Source organism: Eulemur rufifrons, chromosome 7 (genome assembly GCF_041146395.1).
Source record: "Eulemur rufifrons isolate Redbay chromosome 7, OSU_ERuf_1, whole genome shotgun sequence".
NCBI classification, from domain to species: domain Eukaryota; kingdom Metazoa; phylum Chordata; class Mammalia; order Primates; family Lemuridae; genus Eulemur; species Eulemur rufifrons.
The window spans coordinates 53,733,350-53,760,942 of NC_090989.1; the positions used below are offsets into that span (position 1 = coordinate 53,733,350).

Below are 27,593 nucleotides of genomic sequence, written 5' to 3' on the forward strand. Positions count from 1 at the left end.
AATGAACCCCTAGCCAGCCTTCCCACGCTGTTGGGATAATCTCTTTGGAATCTCCCCCATTCAGGACAAGCAGTGCTCTGGTCTTTAACTAGAACCAAGGCAAACTTGGGTTGCATTGCCATCTAAGTGCTGATAAAGAGACAGCAACCAAGCAGAAAATATTTTTAAAAGAGAAAATCAAAAGGTAAATTACAAAGAATTTCTAAGGTAACATATCCAGTAAAACACAAAACAAACCAAAGAAGACTGAAAGAAATAACTAATCTTTCAATGCAAAGACACAGATGTATTATACATCCACAGGAAACAACAGCAAATAAGGAACCATGATGTTCCCAAATGGATAAATAAAGGAACCGGTTAATGTTCCTAACACAGTGATATGTGAGTTCTCTGACCAAGAATTCAAAATGGTAGTTTTAAGGAAACTCAATGAATCTAAGATAACACAGAAAAGCAAATCAGGAATTTGCCAGATAAATTTATCAAAGAAATTGAAATAATTTTTAAAAATCAAACCTTGGAACTGAGAAATACACTTACTGAACTGAAAAAAATCATTACAGGCTCTCAACAGCAAAATGGATCAAGCAGAGGAAAGAATCAATGAACTTGAAGACAGACTATTTGAAAATACACAGTCAGAGGAGTAAAAAAAAGAATGAAAACAATGAAAATCACCTACAAGAAATAGAAAATGCTGACAAAGCTGCAGTGACTGGAGACTTAAACCACAACACTCAATTCCATTTGAGTATCTGTAAAGCCTTCTCAAGAAGGACAGATTCAAAGAAGCCCATACTGTGAAGATTAAAATAAATATCTAACTCTTCAATGCCCAGACATCGATGAACATCCACAAGCATCAAGAACATCTAGGAAGACGTGACCTCACCAAACAAACTACATAAGGTACCACGGACCAATCCTGGAATGATGGAGATAAGTGACCTTTCAGACAAAGAATTCAAAATAGCTGTCCTGACGAAGCTCAATGAACTTCAAGACAACACAGAGAAGGAATTCAGATGCCTGTCAGAGAAATTTAATAAAGACATTGAAATTAAAAAAAGCACAAATTCTAGAGCTTAAGAATTTGACTGATAAACTGAGAAATGCATCATAGTCTCTCAACAGCAGAATTGACCCAGCAGAAGAGAGAATTAGCTTGAAGACAGGCTATTTGAAAGTACACAGTCAGAAAAGAAGAGAGAAAAAAGAATACATAAGAATGAAGCATGCCTGCAAGATCCAGAAAACAGCCTCAAAAGAGCAATCTAGGAGTTATTGGACTTAAAGAGGAAGTAAAGAGAGATATTAGGGTAGAAAGTTTATTCAAAGAAATAAAATATTCAAAGAAATAAAAAAAGTGAACTTTCCAAACCTAGAGAAAGAGACGAATATTCAGATACAAGAAGGTCATAGAACACCATGCAGATTTAACCCAAACAAGGCTACCTCAAGGCATAATCAAGCTCCCAAAGGTCACAGATAAAGAAAAGGACCTAAGGAAAGCAAGAAAAAAAAAAAAAAAAAATATATATATATATATATATATAAAGAATCTCTGATATGTCTGGCAGCAGACTTCTCAGTGGAAACCATACAGTCCAGGAGAGAGTGGCATGAAATATTTAAAGTGCTGAGGGAAAAAACCATAACCCTAGAATATTATATCTTGCAAAAATATCCTTCAAACATGAAGAATAAAGATTTTCCAGAAAACCTGAACAAACCAATAACAAGTTATGAGATTGCAGTCATAATAAAAAGTCTTCCATCAAAGAAAAGCCAGGATCTGATGGCTTCACTGCTGAATTCAACCAAACATGTAAAGAATTAATACCGGTTCTACTTAAACTCCACAAAAAATTTGAAGAGGAGGGAATAGCTCCAAACTCAGTCTATGAGACCAGTATTACCCTGATACAAAAACCTGACAAGGATACAACAAATAAAGTAAACTACAGGCCAATATTGACGATAAACATAGATGCAAAAATCCTTAACAAAATACTAGCAAATAGAATTAAACAACCCATTAAAAAGATCATTCACTGTGATCAAGTGGGATTCATCCCACGGATACAAAGATGGTTCAATATATACAAATCAATAAATGTGAAACCATTAACAGAATCAAGGACAAAAATCATATGATAATTTCAATAGATGTTGAAAAAACATTTGATAAAATTCAACATCGCTTTATGATAAAAATCCTCAACAAACTGGGTGTAGAAGGAATATAACTCAAAATAATAAAGACCATATATGATCAACCCACAGCTAACACTATATTGAATAAGAAAAAATTGAAAGCATTTCCTCTATGATCTGGAACAAGACAAAGATGCCAACTTTCACCACTTTTATTCAACATAATACTAGAAGTCCTAGTTAGAGCAATTAGGTGAGTGAAAGAAACAAAAGGCATCCAAACTGGAAAAGAAGAAATCATATTATCCTTCTTTGCAGACAATATGACTTTATATTTCAAAAACCCTAAAGACTCCACCAAAAGAATGTTAGAACTGAGAAATGAATTCAGTAAAATTGTAGGATACAAAATCAACCTACAAAAATTAGTAGTATTTATATACACCAACAGTGAACAATCTGAAAAAGAAATCAAGATAGCAATCACATTTACAAGAGCGACAAAGAATATAAAATGCCTATGAATCATTTTAACTGAAAAGTGAAAGATTTATCCAAGAAAAACTATACAACACTGATGAAACAAACTGAAGAGTATGTCAAAAAAAGAAAGATATTCTATGCTCATGGATTAGAAGAATTAATATTGTTAAATATTAAATACCACCCAAAGCAATGCACAGATTCTATGTAATCCATACCAAAATACCACTGACATTCTTCACAGAAATAGAAAAAAAAATCCTAAAATATATACTGAACCACAAAAGATCATAAATAACCAAATCAATCATAAGCCAAAAGAGCAAAGCTGGAGGCACCACACTACCTCACTTTTAAAGATACTACGTAGTTATGGTACCTAAATCAGCATGGTACTGACATAAAAAGAGATACATTGATCAATGGAACAAAATAGAGAACCCAGTTATAAATCCATGCATTTATAGCCAACTCACTTTCAACAAAGGTGCCAAGAACATATAATGGGGAAAGATAGTCTCTTCAATAAATGGTGCTGGGAAAACTGGATAACTATATGCAGAGAAATAAAACTAGAACCCTCTCTCTTACCATATACCCCCCAAAATCAAAATAGATTAAAAACTTAAATATAAGACCTGAAACTGTAAAACTACTAGAAGAAAACATTGGGAAAACATTCCAGGACATTGGTCTGGGAAAAGGATTTTTTGTGTAAGTCCTCAAAAGTACAGAAAACCAAAGCAAAAATAGATATATGGAATTACATCAAGCTAAGAAGCTTCTGCACAGCAAAGGAAACAACAAAGTGAAGAGACAACCCACAGAATAAGAGAAAATATTTGCAAACTATCCATCTGACAAGGGATTAATATTCAGAATATAAGGAGCTCAAACTCAACAGCAATAATGATAATGAAAAATAATAATTTGATTTACAAATGGGCAAAAAATCTGAAAAAACATTTCTCAAAAGAAGACATACAAATTCCTAACAGCTATATGGAAAAATGCTCAACCTCACTAACCAATGGAGAAATGTAAATCAAAACCACAATGAGATACTTCACTTAGTAGAATGGGTTCCAGCTCTTTCCAGGATAATACAAGAGGTGCTATATCACCATTGTTTTTTGTGGCTAAATAGAATTCTATGGTATACATATACCACATTTTATTAACCCACTCATGTATGAAGTATCCCAAGAATGGAAAAACAAGCACCACATGTACTCGCCATCAAATTGGTTTTAACCGATCAATACTTTAAGTGCACATATAGTGATAACATTCATTGGGTGTCAGGCAGATGGGAGGGGGGAGGATGGTATGAGTATATACACACCTAATAGGTGCAGTGTGCACCGTCTGGGGGATGGACACACTTGAAGTTCTGACTCGGGTGAGACAAGGGCAATATACGTAACCTAAACATTTGTACCCCCATAATATGCTGAAATAAAAAAGAAAAAAACACAATGAGATATCATCTCTCCCCAATTAAAATGTCTTTTATCAAATAGAGAATATTGAATCCTGGTGAGGATGTGGAGAAAGGGAAACCCTTGTACACTGTTGATGGGGATGTAAATTAGTACATCTACTTTGAAAAACAGTCTGGAGGTTCCTCAAAAATATAAAAATGTAACTACCATATGATCCAGCAATTCAGTTATTGAGTATATATGCAAAAGAAAAGAAAAACAATATATCAAAGACATATCTGCACTTCCATGTTTAGTGTAGCACTATTCACAACAGACAAAACATGGAATCAACCTAAGTGCCCATCCGTGAATGAATGGATAAAGAAAATGCAATGGAATATTATTCAGCCATAAAAAGGAATGAAATCTTTTCATTTGCAGCAATATGGATGGAACTGAAGGTCACCACATTAAGTGAAATAAGCCAAGCACAGAAGGACAAATACCACATATTCTCACCCATATGCTGGAGCTAAAAAAAAAGTGGATCTTATGAAAACAGAGAGTAGATTGGTGGTTACCAGAGGCCAGAAAAGGTAGCAGGGAGTAGGGGAAGAGGAGAGGTTGATTAATGGGATCAAACAGACAGAAGAAATAGTGTTCAATATCAGAAGCGTGACTATAGTTAACAATAATCTATGCTACATTTCAAAATGGCTAGAGCAGAATAATTCAAATGTTCCTAGCACAAAGAAAAGATAAATATGTAAGGTAACAGACATCTCAATACCCTTATTTGATCTTTACACATTATATGAATGTATCAAAATATCACATGTACCCCCAAAATATGTACATTATATATCAATAAGAATTTTTTAAAATTTTTTTAAAAGTCAGGTTGAGGGAGAAAAAAGAAGGTGTGTGTGATTATAAAGAGCAATAAGAGAAATCCTCGTAATGATGCATTGGTGGATTTGTATCTAATTTGATGGATTGTATCCATGTCAGTGTCCTGATTGTGATATTATACTATGGTTTTGCAAAATACCAACCTTGGGGAAACTGGGTATAGGACACACACTGTCTCTGTATTATTTCCTACAACTGCATGTGAGTCTACAATTATCTCAATAAAAATTTCAATTAAAAAAATCATGTCAGGTTGGAGGATACATTTTCTTATTTAACATCCAATATATTAATAGCTAAACTAAACAGTTCCTAAAATCAGTTAAAAAAAAAACTACTTTAGAAATAAAATCAAAACACAAAAGTAAATTATGGAAGCAATATAAGTGTCCAATAAATATGAAAATATATTCAACATTTTCAATTATCAGAAGAAAACCAAAGTACAGAGAAATATTTAATCTACTTGGTAAATTTTGAAAAGCTTTATTATATTAAATTTTGGTGAAAATGGGGACATTGGAAAAACTGAGAACAATGGTTAGGTACATAAATAGGTAAAGCTTTTTGAACAGTAATTTAGCACTAATATTTAAATTTTAAAATCCTACCATTTAATCCAGCAATATTATTTCTGAGAGTCAATACTAAAGAAATACTTGTGTATGTGTCCAACAATGTAAGTACAAAGATTGGCGTGGTCAAAATAGTGAAAAAGTGAAATCAACCATGCCTATCAATAGAGGAATACTGATATACAGGCTGAGTATCCCTTATCAAAAATGCTTGGGACCAATGTTTTGGATTTCAGATTTTTTTCAAATTTTGGAATATTTGCATTACACCAATTTAGCATCCCTAATCCAAAAACTTGAAATTTAAAATACTCCAATAGGCATTTCCTTTGAGCATCACGTCAATGCTCAAAAGTTTCAAATTTTGGAGCATTTTGGATTTCATATTTTTGAATTTGGGATGCTCAATCTGTATAATACATCAGTGTATAATAATTGAATATTATACAAAAATTGTTATACAGCAATGTATAATAATTGATTTTTTATACAACCATTTAAAAATGAGGTATACCATTTAAGAGAGTCATTTTAGAAAACAAAATATGGCATCATTCAATAGAAGGAACCAGAGTTCCTTGAAGAAATGGCTGATGGCAGGGTTAGGGCAGAGGGGGAAGTATAACATGAACCTGGAACATATCGTGGCTCCACAAGTACAAAAATGTTCAAAAAATGATGGTGACATGTCAAAACACAAGAGATAATTGAACAGGCTCCCATTAGCCAAAGCTAGGACTTTTGCCCCAAAGTTAATATTGACAGTGATAGATTATAAACAAAAGAGCCCATCAGTCCATACCATAGTATATGGTAGAGAGGAAGAGGGAGAAAATGAATGATAAAGCAAATATGGTAAAATACCAACATTTGGGGAATCTGGGTGAAAGTTACATGGGAATTCTCTATATTACCTTTAAAACTTTTTGAGAAGTTGTCAGTGATTTCAAAATAAAAAGTTAAGAGGAAAAAAAGGAAGAGTTAAATTTAATATAAACTGACAGATAACCGAAAAATCTGTAAGACAGATTTAAAGCCAAGCTGCAGAATAATTTCTATAGCAGGACAAGAGAGACTGTGGGAGCTGGGGTAGAGAACAAGGAAGCACTTTTATGTTCCTTTACAAATTTATACAAGTTTGAATATTTTTCAATGAGGTAATATTTGTGTATTAATTGAAGCCCCTTCCTTCATTCCCACTCCACCCTCTGCCCCCCCAAATTAATGCCCCTGGAACAGGTGCTGGACCACCAGGTAAACAACAAGAGAGAGTGAAGTGTAGGTGAAAACTAATGCTTGGATCCAGAATTCAGTGGCATATCTTACATGAAATTTCAAAATCCAAATTATGAAATTATAACTCTATACTGGTATCCATATAAAGAATTCTATGTCCTATCAATTTAAACAGAATTTAAAACATCTAAATTATAGAATTATAATTCCCTTTCTGATACCTACATAAGAACTCTGTGTAAGGAATGCCAAAGTAGAACTACATCCCTACAGATTTTGCAGATAACAACCCATACTAACCACATATGAGGTCATGATGGGCACTGACTCATTTAAAAACCCACCACCAGTCTGCTATCTTCATTTGCTCAGTTCCATTGCACTAATCAATGAATGACCTTTGAGAATGACTAAATTTTAATCATTTGTGTGACTGTGATTGAAGTTTACTAACAGCCACCAGTAAGAAGAAGAGAAAGAATTAACTAAAGATTTTGTTTTGCACAAATTGACTACTTCAAAGGGAAAAAAAAATCTACAAAGGTTTGAGATGCAGGACTTTGGTCCAGAGTTCCAAAAACTACTACAACATAAATTAATAAACATACATACTCCAGCCCTGAAGAAACATCTTGTTTTCTACGACTAGTCTACTTTGTCTTCAATATTCAGTATTCTCAATGCTCCCCCATCTTTGTTCCAAAGTCTTGGCTTTCTTTTGAGTTTTTACAAAGTTATTTTTTATGACTTCTTCCCTTTCAGGGAACTTTGTCTAAGTTTACCATGACATATAATTTAAGACAATTCTTACCCTGAAAAGACAACCCACTTTCTGTATATCACTCAAAAACCTATGTATAATTCCCTGAAACTTTCCATATTCACAATTTCAAAATCTGATTTAATATACTGCATGCAAAATACAAATTTCTACATCACCTGCATTCTGAAATTCTGATGACTATTATCTTTCCATAATTTTTTTAAAAAAATTTTAGTGAAAATAGGTCATCTTAGGCTGATATTGTAAAATCATATGACATCATGGACCATGTGCTTGAACATCACTTCTACTGAAATTTTCATGATGTGGCCAGGTGCACTGGCTCATGCCTGTAATCCTAGCACTCTGGGAAGCCAAGGCAGGAGGATCGCTCAAGGTCAGGAGTTCAAGACCAGCCTGAGCAAGAGCGAGACCCCATCTCTACTAAAAATAGAAATTATCTGGCCAACTAAAAATATATGTAGAAAAAATAAGCCGGGCATGGTGGTGCATGCCTGTAGTCCCAGCTACTCAGGAGACTGAAGCAGTAGGATTGCTTAAGCCCAGGAGTTTGAGGTTGCTGTTAGGTAGGCTGACGCCACAGCACTCTAATCAGGGCAAAAGAGCGAGACTCTGTCTCCAAAAAAAAAAAAAATTTTTCATGATGCTACTGTCATCTTGAAAGAAGACCCTGCCACTGGTCTGATCATTGCTGTTATAGCCTCCGCCCAAAGCAGAATGATACAGGGTTTTTATCCCTATGTTTAAAACTGATGCTGAATATTCACAAGAACTATATGAAAGTTCAGACTCTTTGACCCAGTAGCTCCCTTCCTGGGAACTTGTCTTAAGAAAATAATTCAAAAGGATAAAATAAGCATTTCAACATTACCCATAAGTAATATGAAACACTGGGATCAATGTTACTGTACAAAAATACAGGAATAGTTTCATAAATTATAATGTATCAATTCAACAGACTATTATAAAGCCACTTATCAAGAAATCATTATGAAATAAAACTTACCAAGACTACCTAATAATTCAGAATAAAGTTTAGATGTAAATCATAAATGAAGAAATAAAAATGAAAAATTGCATATAAAAACACTAAAATGAAAATAAAAATTAATCAAGTATGATATGTAAATTCATGTCCTTAAAAATTTTTTAAATATTGTTTCATTTTTGATTTTACAATAATAATGGGGAAAAAAGTATTGAAGAAAACCTCTTCTCAGAGGCCAATAAAAGCTTGAAAGTTTGAATTTCATATTCCTATACAGAAAATTAAATTATTTTTAGCATCAGCAGGACTATACCAGATAAGACCAAACCTTAAAACATATAGTTCCCAGATTACATATAGTTCCCAGATTTGAGACTTGTTTGGGACAGATATAGAACCCTACCCAGTGGCCATAAGGGGCTACAATAACCACAAGAAAAAAAATGGTAAAGGATTTATTATATTACAAACTACTTGTTCTCAAAACCAAGAATATACAAACTGCACTGGATTACAGGTTCAAATATCAGAAGCCATAAATGGAAAACGAGTCATAAAAAGGTACATCTTGGACCAGAACTATTCCTTTAGCCTTAAGAATTGTTTTTTCTAGTCCCTTAGTGAAGAGGAATTGGTGTTACTATCAGAACTCATTGACCACCCCATTATAAGTAAACTTGTACAGCAAACTATGCACCATTTTTTAACAAATTAAAAAATATATATATATATTCTAAGTTTAAAGGGAGGGGGCAGTATGTCAAAGCCAACAATTAAGTAGAACTAAGGGCAAAATCCTTTTAGAGGAGAAAACCATAGTGGTCTTACTGCCCCTAAGGAGGTGGCACTGCTGTCTCTTCTTGGCACCACTGCCGTAGTCATGTCAGAAGCCATAAAATGCATAGCATCCTTGGTACAGAAACTACGCCTCTTCTTTACAATAATCCTTCCTCATAAAATCCTATCCCTGTCTTTGAAAGACTTCTCTTTCAATTAAACTATGAAAAATTTTGCTAAAATAATATTTAAAAATCCAATGTGATCAATGTTCCAAAGTGAAATTGTACATGTCTTAGGTCTGATTCATTTTCTTTATTTTGTAATTAACTGCCTGAATGATTTGAGAAGCTTCTGGCTTCACTACACAATCTGGAAGCAGCAAGAACATTTTCCCAAAGACTTAGCTGTCAAATTACTCCCCTAATAACGTATTGTTTTCTAATGCTAGTGTAAAAATGCCAGGGCACTCTGACAGATGACTGTTTGAAAATTTGTATTCAAAGCTTTTAAATAGCATGAAATGTTGGTTTTGGAACCAGCTGGCAAGTAGAAGGGCAGGGGCAGCAGGAAAGGGGAAGACAGTACAGGAGGTGCTGATGACAATTCTGGGCCTCCTTTCTGATACTGGCATCTTAATTCTGCAAAATGGGTTCTCGGAACTTGTAGAACAGCAATTAGGCTGAATATTTTTTTCCAAAAGGAAAAAAAAAAAAAGCTTAATTTCTATATACATTAAGGATTCCACATGCCACACATTGGAATATGAAAAAAGATATACATCAGAAAAAAGAAGAGAAGAGAATCCAAAAGCATGTTATCAAACATTAAATTTTCTAACTGTGGACAAAACTTTTTAAATTACACCTCAAAGGGAAAAGAAAAAAAATTCTCTGTTATCAACTGATGTGTTCACTTGGGTCTTAATACCTTAGTCTAAAACCACACTGTCCACTATGGTAGCTACTGGCCATCTGTGGCTACTGTGCACTGGTCCAAATTCATATGTGCTGTGTGTGTAACACACACACAGGACTCAAAAACTTCATGTGAAAAAAGAATGTAAACTATCTCGTTAATATTTTTCACATTGAAATGACAATATTTTGGATATGTTGGAGTAAATAAAACCATTATTAAAATTGATTCCATCTATTTCTTTTTACTTTGCTTAATGTGGCTACTAGAAAAGTTAAAATTACATCACTCATATTATGCTCTCCTTATATTTTTATTAGACAACACTGGTATATAATTTTATGTTGGAGTAAATTACCGTTAAAATTCCTTTCAACTCTAGAGTTCTGAGACTAAGAAACTAAAGTCCCAAGCTACTAAGTTTTAAATAACAAAGTTCTTTCAGAGAAACCTAGTGTTTGTCACTAATTCATTCCTTCTCCACGCTTTTTCACCCAGACCTCCCAGCACCTTCTCATTCTGTTCCCTAACAGCCAAGAAGAATGAACATGTCAATTTATTTATTTATAAACTCCAAAAATGCAGTTCATAGGGCCATTCTGTACAAATAATAAAATTGCCATTTGGTCGCATTCCTTTTTCCTTCACACTCTCCTGATGTTTGGCCATTTTTAATGACCTACAATGAATAATAAATTCTGTGAGTTTTTTTCAGTTTTAGTATCTATAAAATAGGGGTAGCGACATTAGAGAACTTTAGAAGTCTTATATTCAGTTGTCCCCAAACATGCTGGCACCTCTGAGACACGTGGGGAACATATGAACAATATTGATTCCTACGCTTGGTATCTGGAGATTCTGACTCAGTAGGTCTGGATGAGGCCCCAAAATCTGTACTTCTTAAGAAGCTGCCCAAGTCACTCTGAGGCTAAGACAAAGTTTGGGAACCACTGGTCTAGCCTAACTTACTTTAGGTGTAACTGAATTGTCCCAGTGCTAAGGCCCAGTGGCCTCAGGCCTGGAACCATGCAGGCTTCTAACGTGGGCTCATTGACATCATTGAGAGACATCTTACCAAATACACACATACTCACTCCTCAAAAGTCCCAGTCATCAGTATATCTTCTTTGTCAGTTTTAACATCCAACTCTGGTTCTCCACTAAGCAGAAGCTTCAAGTTATAAATAATCAGCAAAGTGCCTGACAGAAAAACAGATGTTTGACCTGTCAGTATTATAAACACACTAAATGCTAGTCATTGTGTGACAGTCTCATCTATGGAACTGTGTCTGCTATAGACCAAATTTTCTTTTGTACTTCAGTAAATAATATGCTTGGGTAAGTCTTTGGACAAGCCAAGATATATGTCTTACAGCGAATTGCACTCTCTGCCAGAAAGTGTTGAGCGTCTGCAATATGGGGCCTCTCGTTACTATTCAATTCATCAAAAGTCTTTCAATATGGATTCTCAAACTTTGGGATTCTTTTTATAATTTACATTATGAAATTTGTTATGTGGCTCAGCCAAGTTTGTATTATAGGTAAAGCTCTCATTGGTAGAACTGAAATCAATACATACAAGAAGAAAGATGAGTTTTTTTAAATTTCTACAAATACAAAGCATTATTTTTAGACTCTGTAGCAGGTGTTGGCAGAATTTTTCTGTAAAAGGCCAGACAGTAGACATTTTAGGCTTTGCAGGCCATATGGTCTCTGTTGCAACTACTCACAACTCAACTCTACTGTTGCAGCATGAAAGCAGCCATAACGAATAAATGAATGAGTGTGGTTGTGTTCCAATAAAACTTTATTTACAAAAATAGGTCACATTGGACCTGTGACCATAATTTGCTGAGCCCTGCTCAGAGCATTGTTAACAAAAAAGTCCAAATCATTTATGAAATTGATTATGATATGAAGACAAACAGGGTTGTCAGAGAAATTAAAAAGACAACTAATTAATTATACTTTTTTTAGTAGTTCTTAAACACAAGGGAAAGTGGCATAGCAGCTGAGAACATGAACTTTGAAGTCTAAAGGCCTGTGTCTAAATCCTGGATCAACCATTGACTAGCGCAGTGACCTCAGGTAAGTTTCCTAACCTTTCTAAAACTAATTTTTCTAATACATACAACAGAGCTCATCGAGTTGCTCTAAGAATTAAATGACTTAATTTTTATAAAGCATTTGGAAATGTATTCAGGAAATAGGAAACCCTTCATTAGTATTTGTATGAGTATTTCATAATTAGAAGTCAATTAAGATGTTACATTAACTGTCCTTAAAATTATAATATATATGTTAATGAAACAAATATTTATTTAATTGCCACTATTTTTCCTCTATGACAAAGAGAAAGAGATGACTTTAAACATCACTTTTAAATAAAATGCCACAGGTTAGAGAAGAAATTTTGGAGGTAAAGTAGGCTAAGTCAGAAACAAATTTCTCAAAATTTTACCACAAACATTATATAAATCAAAGAGCTGCAAAAAGTATAATTCACATAGCTTTCTCTAAAGTAGAGTTCTTTTTGCTTCTATATACGTAAAATGGTGGATGTCTGGAGAAAGACTGGCACTAGAAAATGTCAATAGACACAGTGCAATCTACATATTGAATAGAAAACTGGTGGAGGTGGAAAGAATAGGGGGAAAAAAATCTGTTAATCTGGAGAAGAATGTCCACAAAGCTTTTGAAAAATCTCTACCACAGAAACATGAATGCATTATAAGTTGTTAACTCTCTTATAAACCTGGGATCACCCCATCTCAGAGGCTGCAACAAGCGACTCCTAAGTTTGCTAACTGATGCAAGGACTGTGAAGCCCCTGTGGTCATAGCCTGTATCATCCTTTTTCTCATCCAGTTTCACCAAGCTCATATAAGTACAAACCTTTCTCCCAGTGTCAGAGATTTACAGTAACTTACATTTGGATTTTCTCAGGACAAAGCTCATGTGGATAAAATGAATGACTGTCCCCATGTGAGATTCCACGTGAGTTTATTAGAACGAAAAATATGAAACCATAAGTATAATGTCTTTCATAAGACACTGAAAACAAATACTTCAAACGAAATGTCAGAGTTTTGATGATCTTACCACATTTTCCATAGATTACATCAAATTGCTTCATCAATTCGGCTTCAGTTTTAAATGGGGAATATTTATAAATTATAGACAATTCCGTTGAGAATTTTTGGGGATCATCTGTGACAGATTCTTTGGTTCTTGTTAACCATGAAGGCATTGGAACTACAACCTATTAAAAAAATATACATCAATTTATTACAAAATACACAAAAACCATCATTTTTTATCTGATCCTAATCCATTCCACTCTTCATCCAAATTACAAAACACAAAGTTAAAAGTTTATTTTCTTCCTGTATCCTAGTTGTACAAGGAAGAGACACACAACAAATGTGTATACACAGGGTTTTGTTTTAAAATACTCCATTGTGGAATGCAGGGACAGATGGAGTGTACTTCAGCTTCCTCTTGAGAGATGGGTGGAATGACAGAGGAAACAACAGAATCAGTGTTTTAGAAGTTGAAAAGCATATGACAGCATACCCAGGAAAAGCTATTCAAAACCCATGCCAGAAAAGAGAAAAGCCAGTCTGCTTTACAATTCAGAATCCCTCCCCTGAAAGGCTTAGAGCCTGATGGCATGAGTTAACTCTGGAGGTGGGGGGGAGGAGGGGAGAGAGCTAGAAGTAGCATTTAGATTCTCATCTGGCAACAGCTCCTCCCCAGTCCCCACAGACCCTGAATATTTATTCTCTGGAAAGAGTAGAACTGCATTTCTGGACTAGAGGACATACCAGGCACTGTTGTTGGGGCACCTTACTGAGATTAGAGGGAGTGAAAGTATACATCTCAGACAATGAGAACCCCAGGTCCTCTCTTCCCAGTTGTCTCCCAGAAGGCAGGTCAGCCTTCAGGCAATAGACTGTAGGAGTCCTGCCTGGGAAATCAGACCAACCCAGAAGGAAAGACCTAAAGACAATTGCATTAAGGATTCTCTAATAAAACATCCCAGTTAGATCATATTATTATGACACTCACAGCTGCCAAGCCCCACCTACACTCTCCAAGCTTTCACTCAGCATTTTGTTGGACCAATCTTTAAAGTGTTCATAGCCATCTAAGAATAGCCATCTCAGAAAAGTCTCTAATAAACAGAGACCAAACAAACAAGTATAAACAAAGGAACTCAGTAGAAACTAACCATAAGAGGAAGACGAAAATTTCAAGAGAGGAGAAAAAAACCAATCATTGTTAGTATCTTGAGAGCTTTAAGAGGAAATACTTTATCCATGAAATAACAATTAGATATCTTTGAAAAAGGAACACTGAGAGAATAAAAAAGACTTTTTTTAAATGAATATAGAAAAAAAATTCGATGAGATAATTCAAAGATAAATGTTAGAAAACCTCCCAGAAGAAACAAAAATACAAAAGACAGAAAATAGGAGAGAAAAGTTAAGAAAATTAAAGAACTATCTCCAGAAGTCCAAGAGCTATTATAAAAAACAGGAGTCACAAAAGGAGAGAAGAGAGAATATAGATGGAATTCATAAAATGTTATAGGAAACAATCTCAGAATTGAAGAATATGAGTTTCCAAATTAAAAAGATCCAACAAATGACCTACGGATGTAAACAGACCCCATACTGGCAAAATATTGAAATCAGAAGATTCTTTTGACCCTCAAAGAGTAGAGGGGGAATAAGAAATGGGTCACATACAAGATTAAGGAATTAAAATGGCTTCAGATGTCTCAATAATAATACTAGAAACCAAATAATGCAAGAATACCTTCAAAATCCTTAAAGAAAATGAATTCCAACCTAGAAATAATACCAAGCCAAACTATTATTAAGTGTAAGGGCAGAATAAAAACATTTTAATGCATGTGAAGCCTCAAAGTATTTTGCCTCTCCTGTGCACCTTGCTCAAGAAGCTATTGGAGAAAATACTGCACCAAGAAGAGGGAGCAAGCTACAAAAGACACAAGATTTAGAATCTGAGATCTGACACAGAAGAGAGGGGAAGGGAATCACCAGAACGATGGCAAGGGCACATCCCAGGATGGCAGCTGAACACCAGCAGGAGTGTGACCAAGCAAATAGTAACAGTGATAAGCACAAAGAAAACTAGGCAGTTAATTATTAATTCCAAGGGGAATAAAAAGTTGTGTGTGAATTGGAAAAATAATAGTCTATAACATGGTATAATGTGAATAGTGTTTGTATAGTCTTATAATGTAAATCCTGAATATTGGTATAACCAAAATTACACAATAGAGCTATGTTGGGGGGGGGATTGGAAGGCTGTGTCTATGTGATAGGAGCAGAGGAAAAAGACAGATAAATCCTCTTTTATAGTGGGAGATTAATACAAAATACCTACATGAAATCAAGAAATAGCAACACAAGCATGCTTCTTAGGGTCATGCAGGTAAATATTAACAGAATAGCCTAATATTGCTACAAGAGGTTGCTTCTGTGCAAGTGAAAATAAGAAGTGGTTGCTGTTGTTAGAAAAAAAGGGAATGGCCCACTTCAGGAATTTTAGCCCAGCATTAGCCCAATTTTCTGTGCCCTTCACAAACATAAAATGTAACATAAATGCTTAAAGCATCACTTTTTCTCATGCCAGGTTCCCATTCGTTACCTATGGACTGTTTCCATCACCCAGCCCCACCCCTCCTGGCAGTCTCACACCTCCACACTGTCCCTCCAAACCCCACACGCATGTCCAGGTCTGAGACTCGCTGGGGCCATTTCTCTCCACATACCCACCTTTCCAGCTGCAATTTGTACTCTCTCCATAAAACACTCATTAGTCATTTGAGGCTCTCTGATCCCTCCATCCATATCACTGCTTTTGACAATTTGAGAACAGCAGCCACACACACTCATGGAACAGCATTCTGTTTAAACACCCTCATTTTATTATTTATCCAATTCATATGTGTCTGCCTTATTCTGCGACAAAGCTGAAAACCCTTTGATGGTCACATGATTTTCTGCTTATTTTCTATCTTAGCTGTTTGTCCAGTATGGGGCAGACAGTAGGTCCCCAACACGTATCTGTTACATTGAATTATAACTGACATTCCTAATAGTAAAACTCAGGTACTGCAAATTAATAAAATGCCTCTGGATCAGCAAAATGGAGTTTTCTTCCAGAGTTCACCTTCTCTCCATTACCCAAACATATTCCTAAACTTCTAAATTATATCAGAAAGAATCCATGATAGATTTCACTTCCTGAGATGGTAAATGAAAGCAACACCGTTGCTGTGGGAATGGAAGGAAAACTTCAAACCTTACCTCATTAAGACCTTCTATCTCACAGAATGTCTGAGAAAAAAGCACGCAGGTCATCGTTTCTTCCTTTTTCGTAAAAAGAATAAAGTCTTTTCCAATTCTCATGGACCCACTATATTAAAAAAGAAGAACATAATGGTTTACATCTCAAACACTAAAAAGGAAGAAAAGGAGGGCTGTTACTATGTCCTGTAATGGGATGTTCTATTCAAAAACCCATTTTGCTGACCCATCACCAAGAGGGCAAAAATATTTTTTTTCTCAAGAAAGAGCAGAAGAATTTGAACTTATCCAGCCCCACGTTCTTTCTTGAGTCAAGGCTGCTGAGGATAAGGTCCATCTGCGGCTCAAAGAACAACCATCGGCCCTGCAGGAGCAGCACTGATAAGCCTCATGTCCTCAAATTTCAACGTGGCATATTTAAAAAAAATAGCTGTAGATACAACATTTAGGCTAAACTGTGCTTTGAGAAACAACAGAACATAGAGATGCAACAAAGCTCTAAAGTCCGGGGATATTTTTTTTTTTTATTTTATCAATACACACTATTTTATCTTTTTATGGGGTACATCTATTTTTCACAGGCATAGAATATGTAATAATCAAATCAGGGTATTGGGGGTATCCATTATCTTGAGTATTTATCATTTCTATGTGTTGGTAACATTTCAAGTCCTCTCTTCTGGCCACTTCGAAATATACAATATATGGTCACTCACTATAGTTACCCTAGGCTGCTATGGAAGATTAGAACTTATTTCTTCTAACCGTAAGTTTGTACCTGTCACCAACCTCTCTTCATTTCCTGGTCCTACTCTCACACCCTTCTTGTATCTATCATTCCCTTCTCTACCTCCACGAAATCAAGTTTTTTGGCTCCCACATGTGGGTGACAACATGCAGTATTTGTCTTTCTGTGCCTGCCTAATTTTACTTAACAAAATGACCTTCAGTTCCATCCATGTTGCTGCAAATGACATAATTTCATTCTTTCTTATGGTGAATAGTATTTCATTGTGTAAATGTATTAATACCACATTGTCTTTATTCATTTATCCACTGATGGACACATAGGTTGATTCCGTATCTTTGCTGTTGTGAATAGTGCTGTGATAAACATGTGAGTGAGTATCCCTTTGATATGCTGATTTCCTTTCCTTTGGATAGATACCCAGTAGTGGGATTGCTGGATAGTCTTTTTTTTTTTTTTTTTTTTTGGGACAGAGTCTCACCTGTTGCCCAGGCTAGAGTGCCGTGTGGCATTAGCCTAGCTCATAGCAACCTCAAACTCCTGGGCTCAAGCAATCCTTCTGTCTCAGCCTCCTGAGTAGCTGGTACTAAAGGCATGCACCACCATGCCTGGCTAATTTTTTCTACATATTTTTAGTTGTCCAGCTAATTTATTTCTATTTTTAGTAAAGACTGGGTCTCACTCTTGCTCAGGCTGGTCTCAAACTCCTGAGCTCAAACAATCCTCCCACCTTGGCCTTCCAAAGTGCTAGGATTACAGGCGTGAGCCACCATGCCCAGCCCTCTAATTTAGTTCTAATTTTAGTTTTTTGAGATATCTCCATACTGCTTTCCATAGTGGTTATACTAGTTTACAGTCCTACCAACAGAGGTACTGCTTCAGGAATCCCTGAAAGATTTATTATATGTGAGAATTTTTAAAATGTTGTAAAGATCCAAGTCAGTTATTGGTACAGAGATTCCAAAACAAGGTAGGAACACCTCAAGTTTATATTCTTTTTAAAGCTTTACATGCCTGTATCATTCTGTATAAGATTGCCTTTAACTAAATATTGTTCTTAGTATGAATAATATATGCTTTGAGGGGAAAAAAATGCTTTTTTTTTTCCCTTGGAGACAGTCTCACTCTGACACCCCAGGTAGAATGCAGTGGTGTCATCAAGCTCTGCCTCCTGAGTAGCTGGGACTACAGGCCCACGCCACCATGCCCGGCTAATTTTTTCTATTTTTAGGAGAGATGGGATCTCACTCTTGCTCAGACTGGTCTAGAACTCCTGAGCTCAAGCAATCTTCCCACCTAGGCCGCTCAGAGTGCTAGGATTATAGGTATGAGCCACCATACTCTGCCAAAATGCTTACCTTTTAAGACCATTGCCATATTGCCCAATGAACTTCAAGGTTGACAGCCGTTTTTTAGATGTTCCAAAGTAAATGATGTCTGAAGCTTCCTCTGCAATTGACAAACACTTAATGTGGTCAGGAAGAGTCTTTGACCCTGGCCTGAGGTCTAGTTGTCAGGACTTCACACACATCTCAGGACATTGAGACAAGTCCATAGCTCTTGGGTCAGCCCAGAAACAAGAATTCTTGTCAGGGTTAATAATTTCTTACGAGGATCTTAATGGCATATTCAGGGCCAAATAACAGAAGGCTGTGGAAAAGATGCTAGCAGTATGAATTTGGTTGTTAAGCAAAGGGTTAACTAAGGGTTAACTAAGGGTTTTCAGGAGAATGATATGATAAGGTTTACATTAAAAAAAAAAAAGAACTCACTCAGGATTCTGTGAGGGGAATGGACTATAATGGGGCAAGGCTGGAGATAAAATAATATCTAAACAAACCCAAATTCTCTGCAGTCATCTTCAACACCAGATAAACTCTTCTAACTTATCAATAGTTGATTTTCAATGCTAATTAAGAACTGTTCTCTCAACAATAGTCTGCTTTTTTATAATATTACTATATAAATCTACTGTGAGTTCTTTCTGAAGGTCTGAATATTTGTCACTTGTCTGTGTTTCCATCATTTTATTCATAAGCCATGTAAAAGGAATTACTTATTTTCATAAGGAATTCTCTGAGAATATATCACATATATTGTCCCTTATTTTAAGAATTCAGGAAAACGAACTTAACATTCAGGCTAAAAGTAAAAAATGAGACTGTTTTTCAGCATGGTTTTTTTTACAAACTCTTTTCTTTCTCATTTAGTTAAACACTAAAGGACCAACAACTTTTAATAAAATGACCTGGAAAAATCAAAATTATCCAAAGTCAGAATAAGAACTAGGTGGTATAGTCGAGTATTTTCTACAGTTGCTAACAAATGTTCTTTGACTATTCAGACCAAGGGAGGACTTCAGAGCCAGAAGAAAATAACTGCTTTACTTTGTATTCTCAGCTTATAATCAGCATGTCAATATATGATCATACTGATGATCTTCCTTTCCTCGGTGTGGAACTGACCAGAACAATTCCGTATTACTTGAACTCTGTCACCATTTCTTAAACCCAGTGGTCAAAAACCCTAGCTTGAGAGACATAAAATGCTTAAAGAATTCAGAAATACAATATCTAAAACATCTCAAAGTCTTTATCAAAAGGAGTAACATTTCAATTCCACAGCACACAGATACTGCGCACCTATTATGTGCCAGCTTTGTGCTAACCTTGAACACACAAAAATAAGTCATGAAATATATTGCAGATGTATTCATTATGATGGGAACATTCATTTGAAGCAACTAAAGCTTTGAACGTGCAGAGAAAAAACAAACTGTTAAAAACAAGGAGAGGTAACCTCTACCTCAAGGTTAAGCAGAAAATTAAAAATAGCCTAAAGGCACAAGAAACTGCCTCGGGGAACTTGCAAGCAATACTTAAAGGTTGAGCTAAAACAATCTCATAGTCCTTCCAGTACTATTTGTTTTCCATTCATTCCCAGATGCTTTTTTCTTACAATCAGTACCATTTGCCTTTCACTTTTTGATAATATTTATTTACATTCACTTTTTGTCTTGGTTTAGATGGTTACAATAAATTTACCATGCTAGCTGGATTATTTAAACCTAAAAAGTTCAACAATAAGTCTGGGGTTTATTTTCCCTAGTAGCTCCATACCTGTTTTTGCATAGATAGCTAAATTTATTGTTATTTATTTTATGGGTTTTCAGACTGCTTTCTTTAACAGCCAGTTAGGTATCTAGATAATTAACTTACCAGGGCTCATGCCACATCCATCATCCAGGAAACACAACATGAATCCACCCTGCAGTTTTTCATTATCCACTATAAGAGAAAGCAGTTATTACTAATAAATATCAGGCTTAATTTGTTCATTAGAAAGTCATGCTGCTCACATAATTATTTGTCTTCTTCAAATGCAGCCACAGAGTGACAGAGTTATGGCACAGTGATGGAGCTCAGAATGGAGTCTTGGCTATGGCTTGATAAGAAACTGCAGGACAAAGACAATCATGCAACAAAAAGGCCTTAAATTAACATAAAACATCCACACATTAATAAATTATGTATACAGCAAGACATACTCTGCTCTGGAATCGGACTGGCCCTTTAAACTTCAGGTATTTCCTCCCGAGGGCAGGGGAAAAAGGTAGATGTGACCCCAGGATCCCTTTATCAAACTGATCAACCTTCGTGCCCCTCCACCAAAGCACTGATTCCAAAATAAATCTAGGCCATTCTTATTAAATTCATCAGGCTCCCTGCTAAGCAGTTAATTCCCATAAGAGCCATTTCTGAGTGTTTCTTCATGGCAGCAAATATTTGCCTCTTGAAGATGCATTTTATTTTTGAAAATGGCTAAGTTATTTGGAATCAATTTTGATGATTAAGAGATACCATTAAATTATATAATATAATCTTTGGTTTAAAAAATTGTAAAGGTGTAACTAAAACTAATAAGACTAAAATTTTACCATGCAGTTTGTAAACTGGCTCTAGAAATAATTTTAATAGTTGGATATATGAGTTCTAGCACATTTCTCTCCTCTTTTTTTTAATGACAGCATTATTGAGAAATAATTTTTTCATAATAAACTGTACATTAAGGGTATAATTTGACAAATTTTAACATATATATATATATATATATATACACACACCTGCGAAACCATTGTGACAATTAAGGTAGTGAATAAACATGTATCACTCCAGATGTTTTCTCCTGACCCTCTACAATCCCTCCCTTCTGCTCCATTACTCCCACCTCATCCCCAATCACTGATCTGCTTTCCGTCTCCATAGATTCATTTCCTGCACAATTCATTTCCAGTCTATCTCTGTGTTCAAAGGTCACCTAGAATTCACATTTTAAAAATTAAATAATGTTCAAGATAGCCCATGAATAAATATCTAAAGGACATACATAACCTTTCTGGGTTCATAATTTTACTGGTGATGTACCCACCTCTAATCCCCCCTTCTCTCTCCAATTTACTTCCTTTTCTATAAGCCTTTGGATCTGACCTACCATCTCATTTTCCCAGTTCTTTCTCTCTATCTAGTCCTCTGGTCTGCTTACCTCAACTTCTGTGTTAGGATATTCCTCCTCCCTTAAGATATTCACTCTATTAAGCCCTCTCTCTGAGTAAGGCTGACATTCCTCCACTGAATGAGGAGAATCCAACTCTTACTAAGTTCTCTGTGCAAGGCAGTAGCTCTCAATCTCAGTTGCACTTTCTAATCTTCTAGAAACATTCTAATCTAACTGGTCTTGGATGGCGCTCAGGAATTGGTATTTCTTTTTCTTTTCTGAGATATTTTTTTAATTTTTTTTAATTCAGGATATTATAGGGGTACAAACATTTTGGTTACATGAAATGCATTTGCCTCGCTCAAGCCAGGGACACAAGCGTGTCCTTCCCCCATACAGTGTGCCCCATCTCCATTAGCTGTCAGTTTACCCACCCCACCTGCTCTACCCCCACCCCCCACCTCCCCATCTGACCAGCACCCAGTGAGTATCACTACCATGTGAGCACCTTAGTGTTGATCAATTAGTACCAGTTTGATGGCAAGTACATATGGTGCATGTTTTTCCATCCTTGTGATACCTCATTTCGAAGGATGGGCTCAATCTCTACCCAGGATAATATAAGAGGTGCTAGATCACCATCGTTTTTTGTAGTTGAGTAGTCTTCCATGGTATACATATACCACATTTTATTAATACACTCACGTATTGACAGGCATTTGCGTTGTTTCCATATCTTTGCAATTGTAAATTGTGCTGCTATAAACATTCAAGTGCAGATGTCTTTATTATAGAATGTCTTTTTATCCTCTGGATAGATGCCTACTAGTGAGATTGCTGGATCAAATGGTATTTCTATTTTTAGCTCTTTGAGATATCTCCAAATCACTTTCCTCAGGGGTTGTACTAATTTGCAGTCCCGCCAGCAGTGTAAGAGTGTTCCAATCTCTCCACATCCATGCCAGCATTTGTTATTTTGTGACTTTTTGATACAGGCCACTTTCACTGGAGTTAGGTATTACCTCATTGTAGTTTTGATTTGCATTTCCCTAATGATTAGACATGTTGAGCACTTTTTTATATGTTTGCTAGCCATTATTCTGTCTTCTTTTGAAAAGTTTCTGTTCATGTCCTTTGCCTATTTATTGACGGGGTTGTTTGGCTTTTTCTTGTTGATTTTCTTAAGTTCTATATATATTCTTGTTATCAGCCCTTTATTGGATGTGTAGAAAACAAATATTTTATCCCATTCTGTAGGTTGTCTATTCGCTCTAAGGACAGTTTCCTTGGCTGTGCAGAAGCTTTTTAATTTGATCAGGTCCCATTTGTTTATTTTTGTTGCTGCTGTGATTGGTTTGGGGGTCTTCCTCATAAATTCTTTACCTAAGCTGATGTCTAAAGGAGTCTTCCCCACATTTTCTTCCAGAATTCTTAAAGTTTCACACCTTAGCTGTAAGTCTGTTATCCAACGTGAGTTTTGATTTTTATGAGAGGTGAAAGGTGGGGGATCCAGTTTCAATCTTCTGCATGTGGATATCCAGTTTTCCCACCACCACTTATTGAATAGAGATTCTTTTCCCCAACGTATATTTTTGTCTGCTTTGTCAAAGATTAGATGACAATATGAGGATGGTTTTACATCTGGGATCTCTGTCCTATTTCAAAGGTCTGTATCTCTTTTCTTATGCCAGTACCATGCTGTTTTGGTTACTATAGCCTTATAGTAAAGATTGAAGTCTGGCAGATTGATGCCTACCAATTTTTTTCTTTTTGCTTAAGATTGCTTTGGCTATACAAGGTCTTCTCTGGTTCCAGATAAAGCACAGAATTATATTTTCTAAATCTGTAAGGAATGACGGTGGAATTTTGATAGAGATTGCATTAATTCTGTAGATCACTTTAGGTAGAATCGACATTTTAACAACATTCATTCTACCAATCCATGAGCATGGTAGAGATTTCCATCTGTGCAAGTTGTCTACAATTTCTTTTCTCAGTTTTTCTTAGTTCTCCCTATAAATATCACTCACCTCCTTCATTAAATATACCCCTAAATATTTAAATTTCTTTGATGCTATTGTGAAAGGTGTTGCATCTCTGATTTGATTTTCGGCTTGACTGTTATTGGTGCATATGAATGCCACTGATTTGTGTTCATTAATTTTGTATCCTGAGACTTTACTGAATTTTTTTATCCATTCCAGAAGTCTCTTGGCTGAATCCTTGGGATTTTCTAGGTATAATAGCATATCATCAGCAAAATGTGAGAGTCTGACCTCTTCTGCTCCTATTCGGACACCCTTAATTCCCTTCTCTCGTCCAACTGCTCTGGCAAGGACTTCCCGCAGGATGTTGAACAGACGTGGAGATAGTGGGCAACCTTGTCTGGTTCCAGTTCTAAGTGGGAATGCTTTCAATTTTTTCCCATTCAATATGATATTGGCTGCGGGTCTGTCATACATGGCCTTAATAATTTTAAGGAATGTCCCATCTATGCCTATTTTGTTGAGGGTTTTCATCATAAAAGTGTGCTGGATTTATCAAATGCATTTTCTCCATCTCTTGAGAGAATCATGTGGTCTTTGTTCTTGCTTTTATTTATGTGGTGAATCGAGAGGTAAAACAAAACAATAAGAACTTACCCAACAATATGAACAGAAATCTACCCCAAATATCAATCCTCTCAATAAATGTGAATGGCTTGAATTGTCCTTTGAAGAGACACAGACTGGCTGAGTAGGTAAAACATTATAAGCCAAGTATCTGCTGTCTCCAGCAAACGCATCTAACCCACAAAGACGCTTTCAGACTTAAAGTCAAGGGTTGGAAAACAAACTTTCAGGCAAATGGAAACCAAAAGAGAGCAGGGGTAGCGATTTTGATTTCAGACAGCATAAAATAGCAAAAGTAAAGAAAGACAAAGATGGTCACTATATAATAGTGAAAGGAAAAATCCAACAAGAAGATTTAATAATTCTTAATATCTATGGACCCAACACAGGAGCACCCAGATATATAAAGCAAACCCTGTATGAACTAAATAGCATGATAAACAGTAATGCCATAGTAGCGGGGGATTTCAACACCCCACTGTCTCCAAACAAAAAATAAGCAAACAAATAATGGACTTAAACAGAGCTCCAGAATAAATGGGTCTAACAGACATCTACAGAACATTCCACCCAAATAAAGCCGAATATGCATTCTTCTCATCAGCTCATGGAACTTTCTCCAAAATCAACCACATTCTAGGCCACAAATAAGACCCCAACAAATTTTAAAAAATAGAAATTGTAGCTTTCCTTCTGGCGGCAGCCATCAGGTAGGCTGTGTCGGAAATCTTTGCTCTCTCATCCGCCTTTGATCACCCTCCGCCTAAGATGGGCTCATACAAATATAACCAGGAGCTATGGGGAAGAAGCAGTCTGATGTAATGTGCTTTCTTCTGAGAGTCCGCTGTTGGCAATACCGCCAGCTCTCTGCGCTCCACAGGGCTCCCCGCCCCACCCGACCGGATAAAGCGCGCAGACTGGGATACAAGGCCAAGCAAGGTTATGTCATATATAGGATTCGTGTGCGCCGTGCACATTGATCCATTCCATAAAGCTATCAGAAGAAATCCTGACACCCAGTGGATCACCAAACCGGTCCACAAGCACAGGGAGATGCGTGGGCTGACATTTGCAGGCCGCAAGAGCCGTGGCCTTGGAAAGGGCCATAAGTTCCACCACACTATTGGTGGTTCTCGCCGTGCAGCTTGGAGAAGGCGCAATACTCTCCAGCTCCACCGTTACCGCTAATATAATGTTTGTAAAATTCATACCTAATAAACAATTTAGGACGGTCATGTCTGCTTAAAGGTGTTATTTGTCTGTTAAACTAGTCTGCAGATTGTTTCATGAATGCTTTGTCAAATTATGAAGTTAAAAGTGCAATAATGTTTGAAGACTATAAGTGATGGTGTATCTTGTTTCTAATAAGATAAGCTTTTTTTGTCTTTGCTTTATCTTATTAGGGAGTTATATGTCAGTGTTTAAAACATGCTGTGTGGTATAATAGGTGTAAAATAAATTCTTTAAAAGAGGAATGCTACAACTACCTTGTAGATTTGTTTGGTGCATGTGGTGAAACCTACAGCTTTACTGGGATGATGGCAATGCTCTGGTTTTTTAACTGGGTTTTGTTTAGAAATTCATAGGGTGGAAGGAGGATATCCTAACCCTATGTTGTCATCATATGTAGAAAAATGTGCTCTCATGTAGAGCCCACATCTTTAGATTTAATCCAGTGTTCCATTAGTTTCTGAAAGAAAAGTTTCCAAAATGCCACCGTTTTTCAGAACTGAATGAACTTGTTGCAAGAGGCTTATCTTACAAATGAAACAAATCTGGGTTAACCTAAAAATTGCCTCAGTCTCCACTGTACCATTTAAGTTAATGTAAGAGATGAAAGCTGCCCTGATTCAATCCCATGGCTCCATGAAATCTAGAGTCCTGAATTCTATACATAGTAGACAGTAGTGGTATTTACACTGTATTTTGAAACTGATGGAAATTGAATGTTAGGCAAATGAGAATCATTAACTTTATGTTGGTAAGCTAGTAAGCCAGTGGCCATTAGGTAAATACCTTTCAAATGTGAGGTGAGAAAATTAAAGGCACCTTTAATCAAGATTTTTAAATACTTACCTGTAACACTAATTTGTGACCATTATGAATCCTCTAGCCACTTTAGGGGTAAAAGTGTAGTTGGCTGCTTAAAAGTATGTATCATTCTCAGCCCATTCTTAACAAATCGTCTTGGGTCAACCCTGTCTGTAAGGTTACAGGAGGGAAGCGTCATCGTTGGTGTCAATACAGATTCGTGGTTTTCAATCTAACCTTACATATCTGCAGTTTGTCCCTGATCAAAATACCCTAAAAATCCTTAGCCTTTCACAAAGTTGGGCCATCAGTTGTGAGCTCACCTTCACTTTAAGCCTCCTGCCACATTGTGTTGCATTTATGTTTCATGTGTTCAGTGAACTAGGCTAATGGATCCCAGGGTAAATTTGAGTGTGAGGGAAATACAGAAGAGGGGGTGCTCCATTTCTTCCAAATTCTGGGTTTGCTGACTTAAGAGTAGGTAGTTTGATTTCAAAATCAAATTGATGGTTTCCCTGAACCAATTTTTCTCTAGGGGTTTCAAAAGGCTCAGCTAATCCATTTCCAGAAAATGTTAATAGGCTCATAAAACTTATTGAGACCTAAGACCTAAATTACTTTCTAAAAAAAAAAAAAAAAAAAAAACTATACGTTTGGATTTTGTGTAGACGTTGTTTAATGAAAGGAATAAATGTCTATTAAACTAAAAAAAAAATAGAAATTGTACCATGTATCTTCTCAGATCATAGTGGTATAAAACTAGAGATCAATTCCAACAGAAATGCTCACCACTTCACAAAGTCACGGAAATTAAACAATCTATTGCTAAATGACTGCTGGGTAAAGGAAGAGATTCACATGGAGATCAAAAAATTCTTTGAATTAAATGGTAACAGGGACACAAGCTATCAAAACCTGTGTGATACAGCAAAAGCATTCCTGAGAGGAAAACTAATAGCATTAAATGCTCACATGCAAAAGACAGAAAGCTCACAAATCAACAAACTGATAAACCATCTCAAGGAACTAGAAAATGAAGAGCAAATTAATTCTAAAACTAGTAGAAGAAAGAAAATAACTAAGATTAGAGCAGAACTAAATGAA

The 27,593-nt window shown here is 35.9% G+C and overlaps 1 protein-coding gene and 1 pseudogene across 1 annotated transcript in view; one reads left to right on the top strand and one right to left on the bottom strand.

The window, feature by feature from the left end:
* MORC1 (MORC family CW-type zinc finger 1) overlaps positions 1-24,308 on the bottom strand; it is a 158,049-nt gene extending 133,741 nt beyond the window's left edge. The window contains 7 exon segments of the mRNA XM_069471966.1: positions 11,355-11,460; positions 13,363-13,522; positions 16,605-16,713; positions 18,711-18,801; positions 20,571-20,639; positions 21,543-21,669; positions 24,123-24,308. Coding sequence (XP_069328067.1) covers positions 11,355-11,460; positions 13,363-13,522; positions 16,605-16,713; positions 18,711-18,801; positions 20,571-20,639; positions 21,543-21,669; positions 24,123-24,308 — 848 coding nt within the window.
* Positions 24,309-25,226: 918 nt separating this feature from the next.
* LOC138386273 (large ribosomal subunit protein eL15-like) lies at positions 25,227-25,646 on the top strand (annotated as a pseudogene).
* Positions 25,647-27,593: the final 1,947 nt, after the last annotated feature.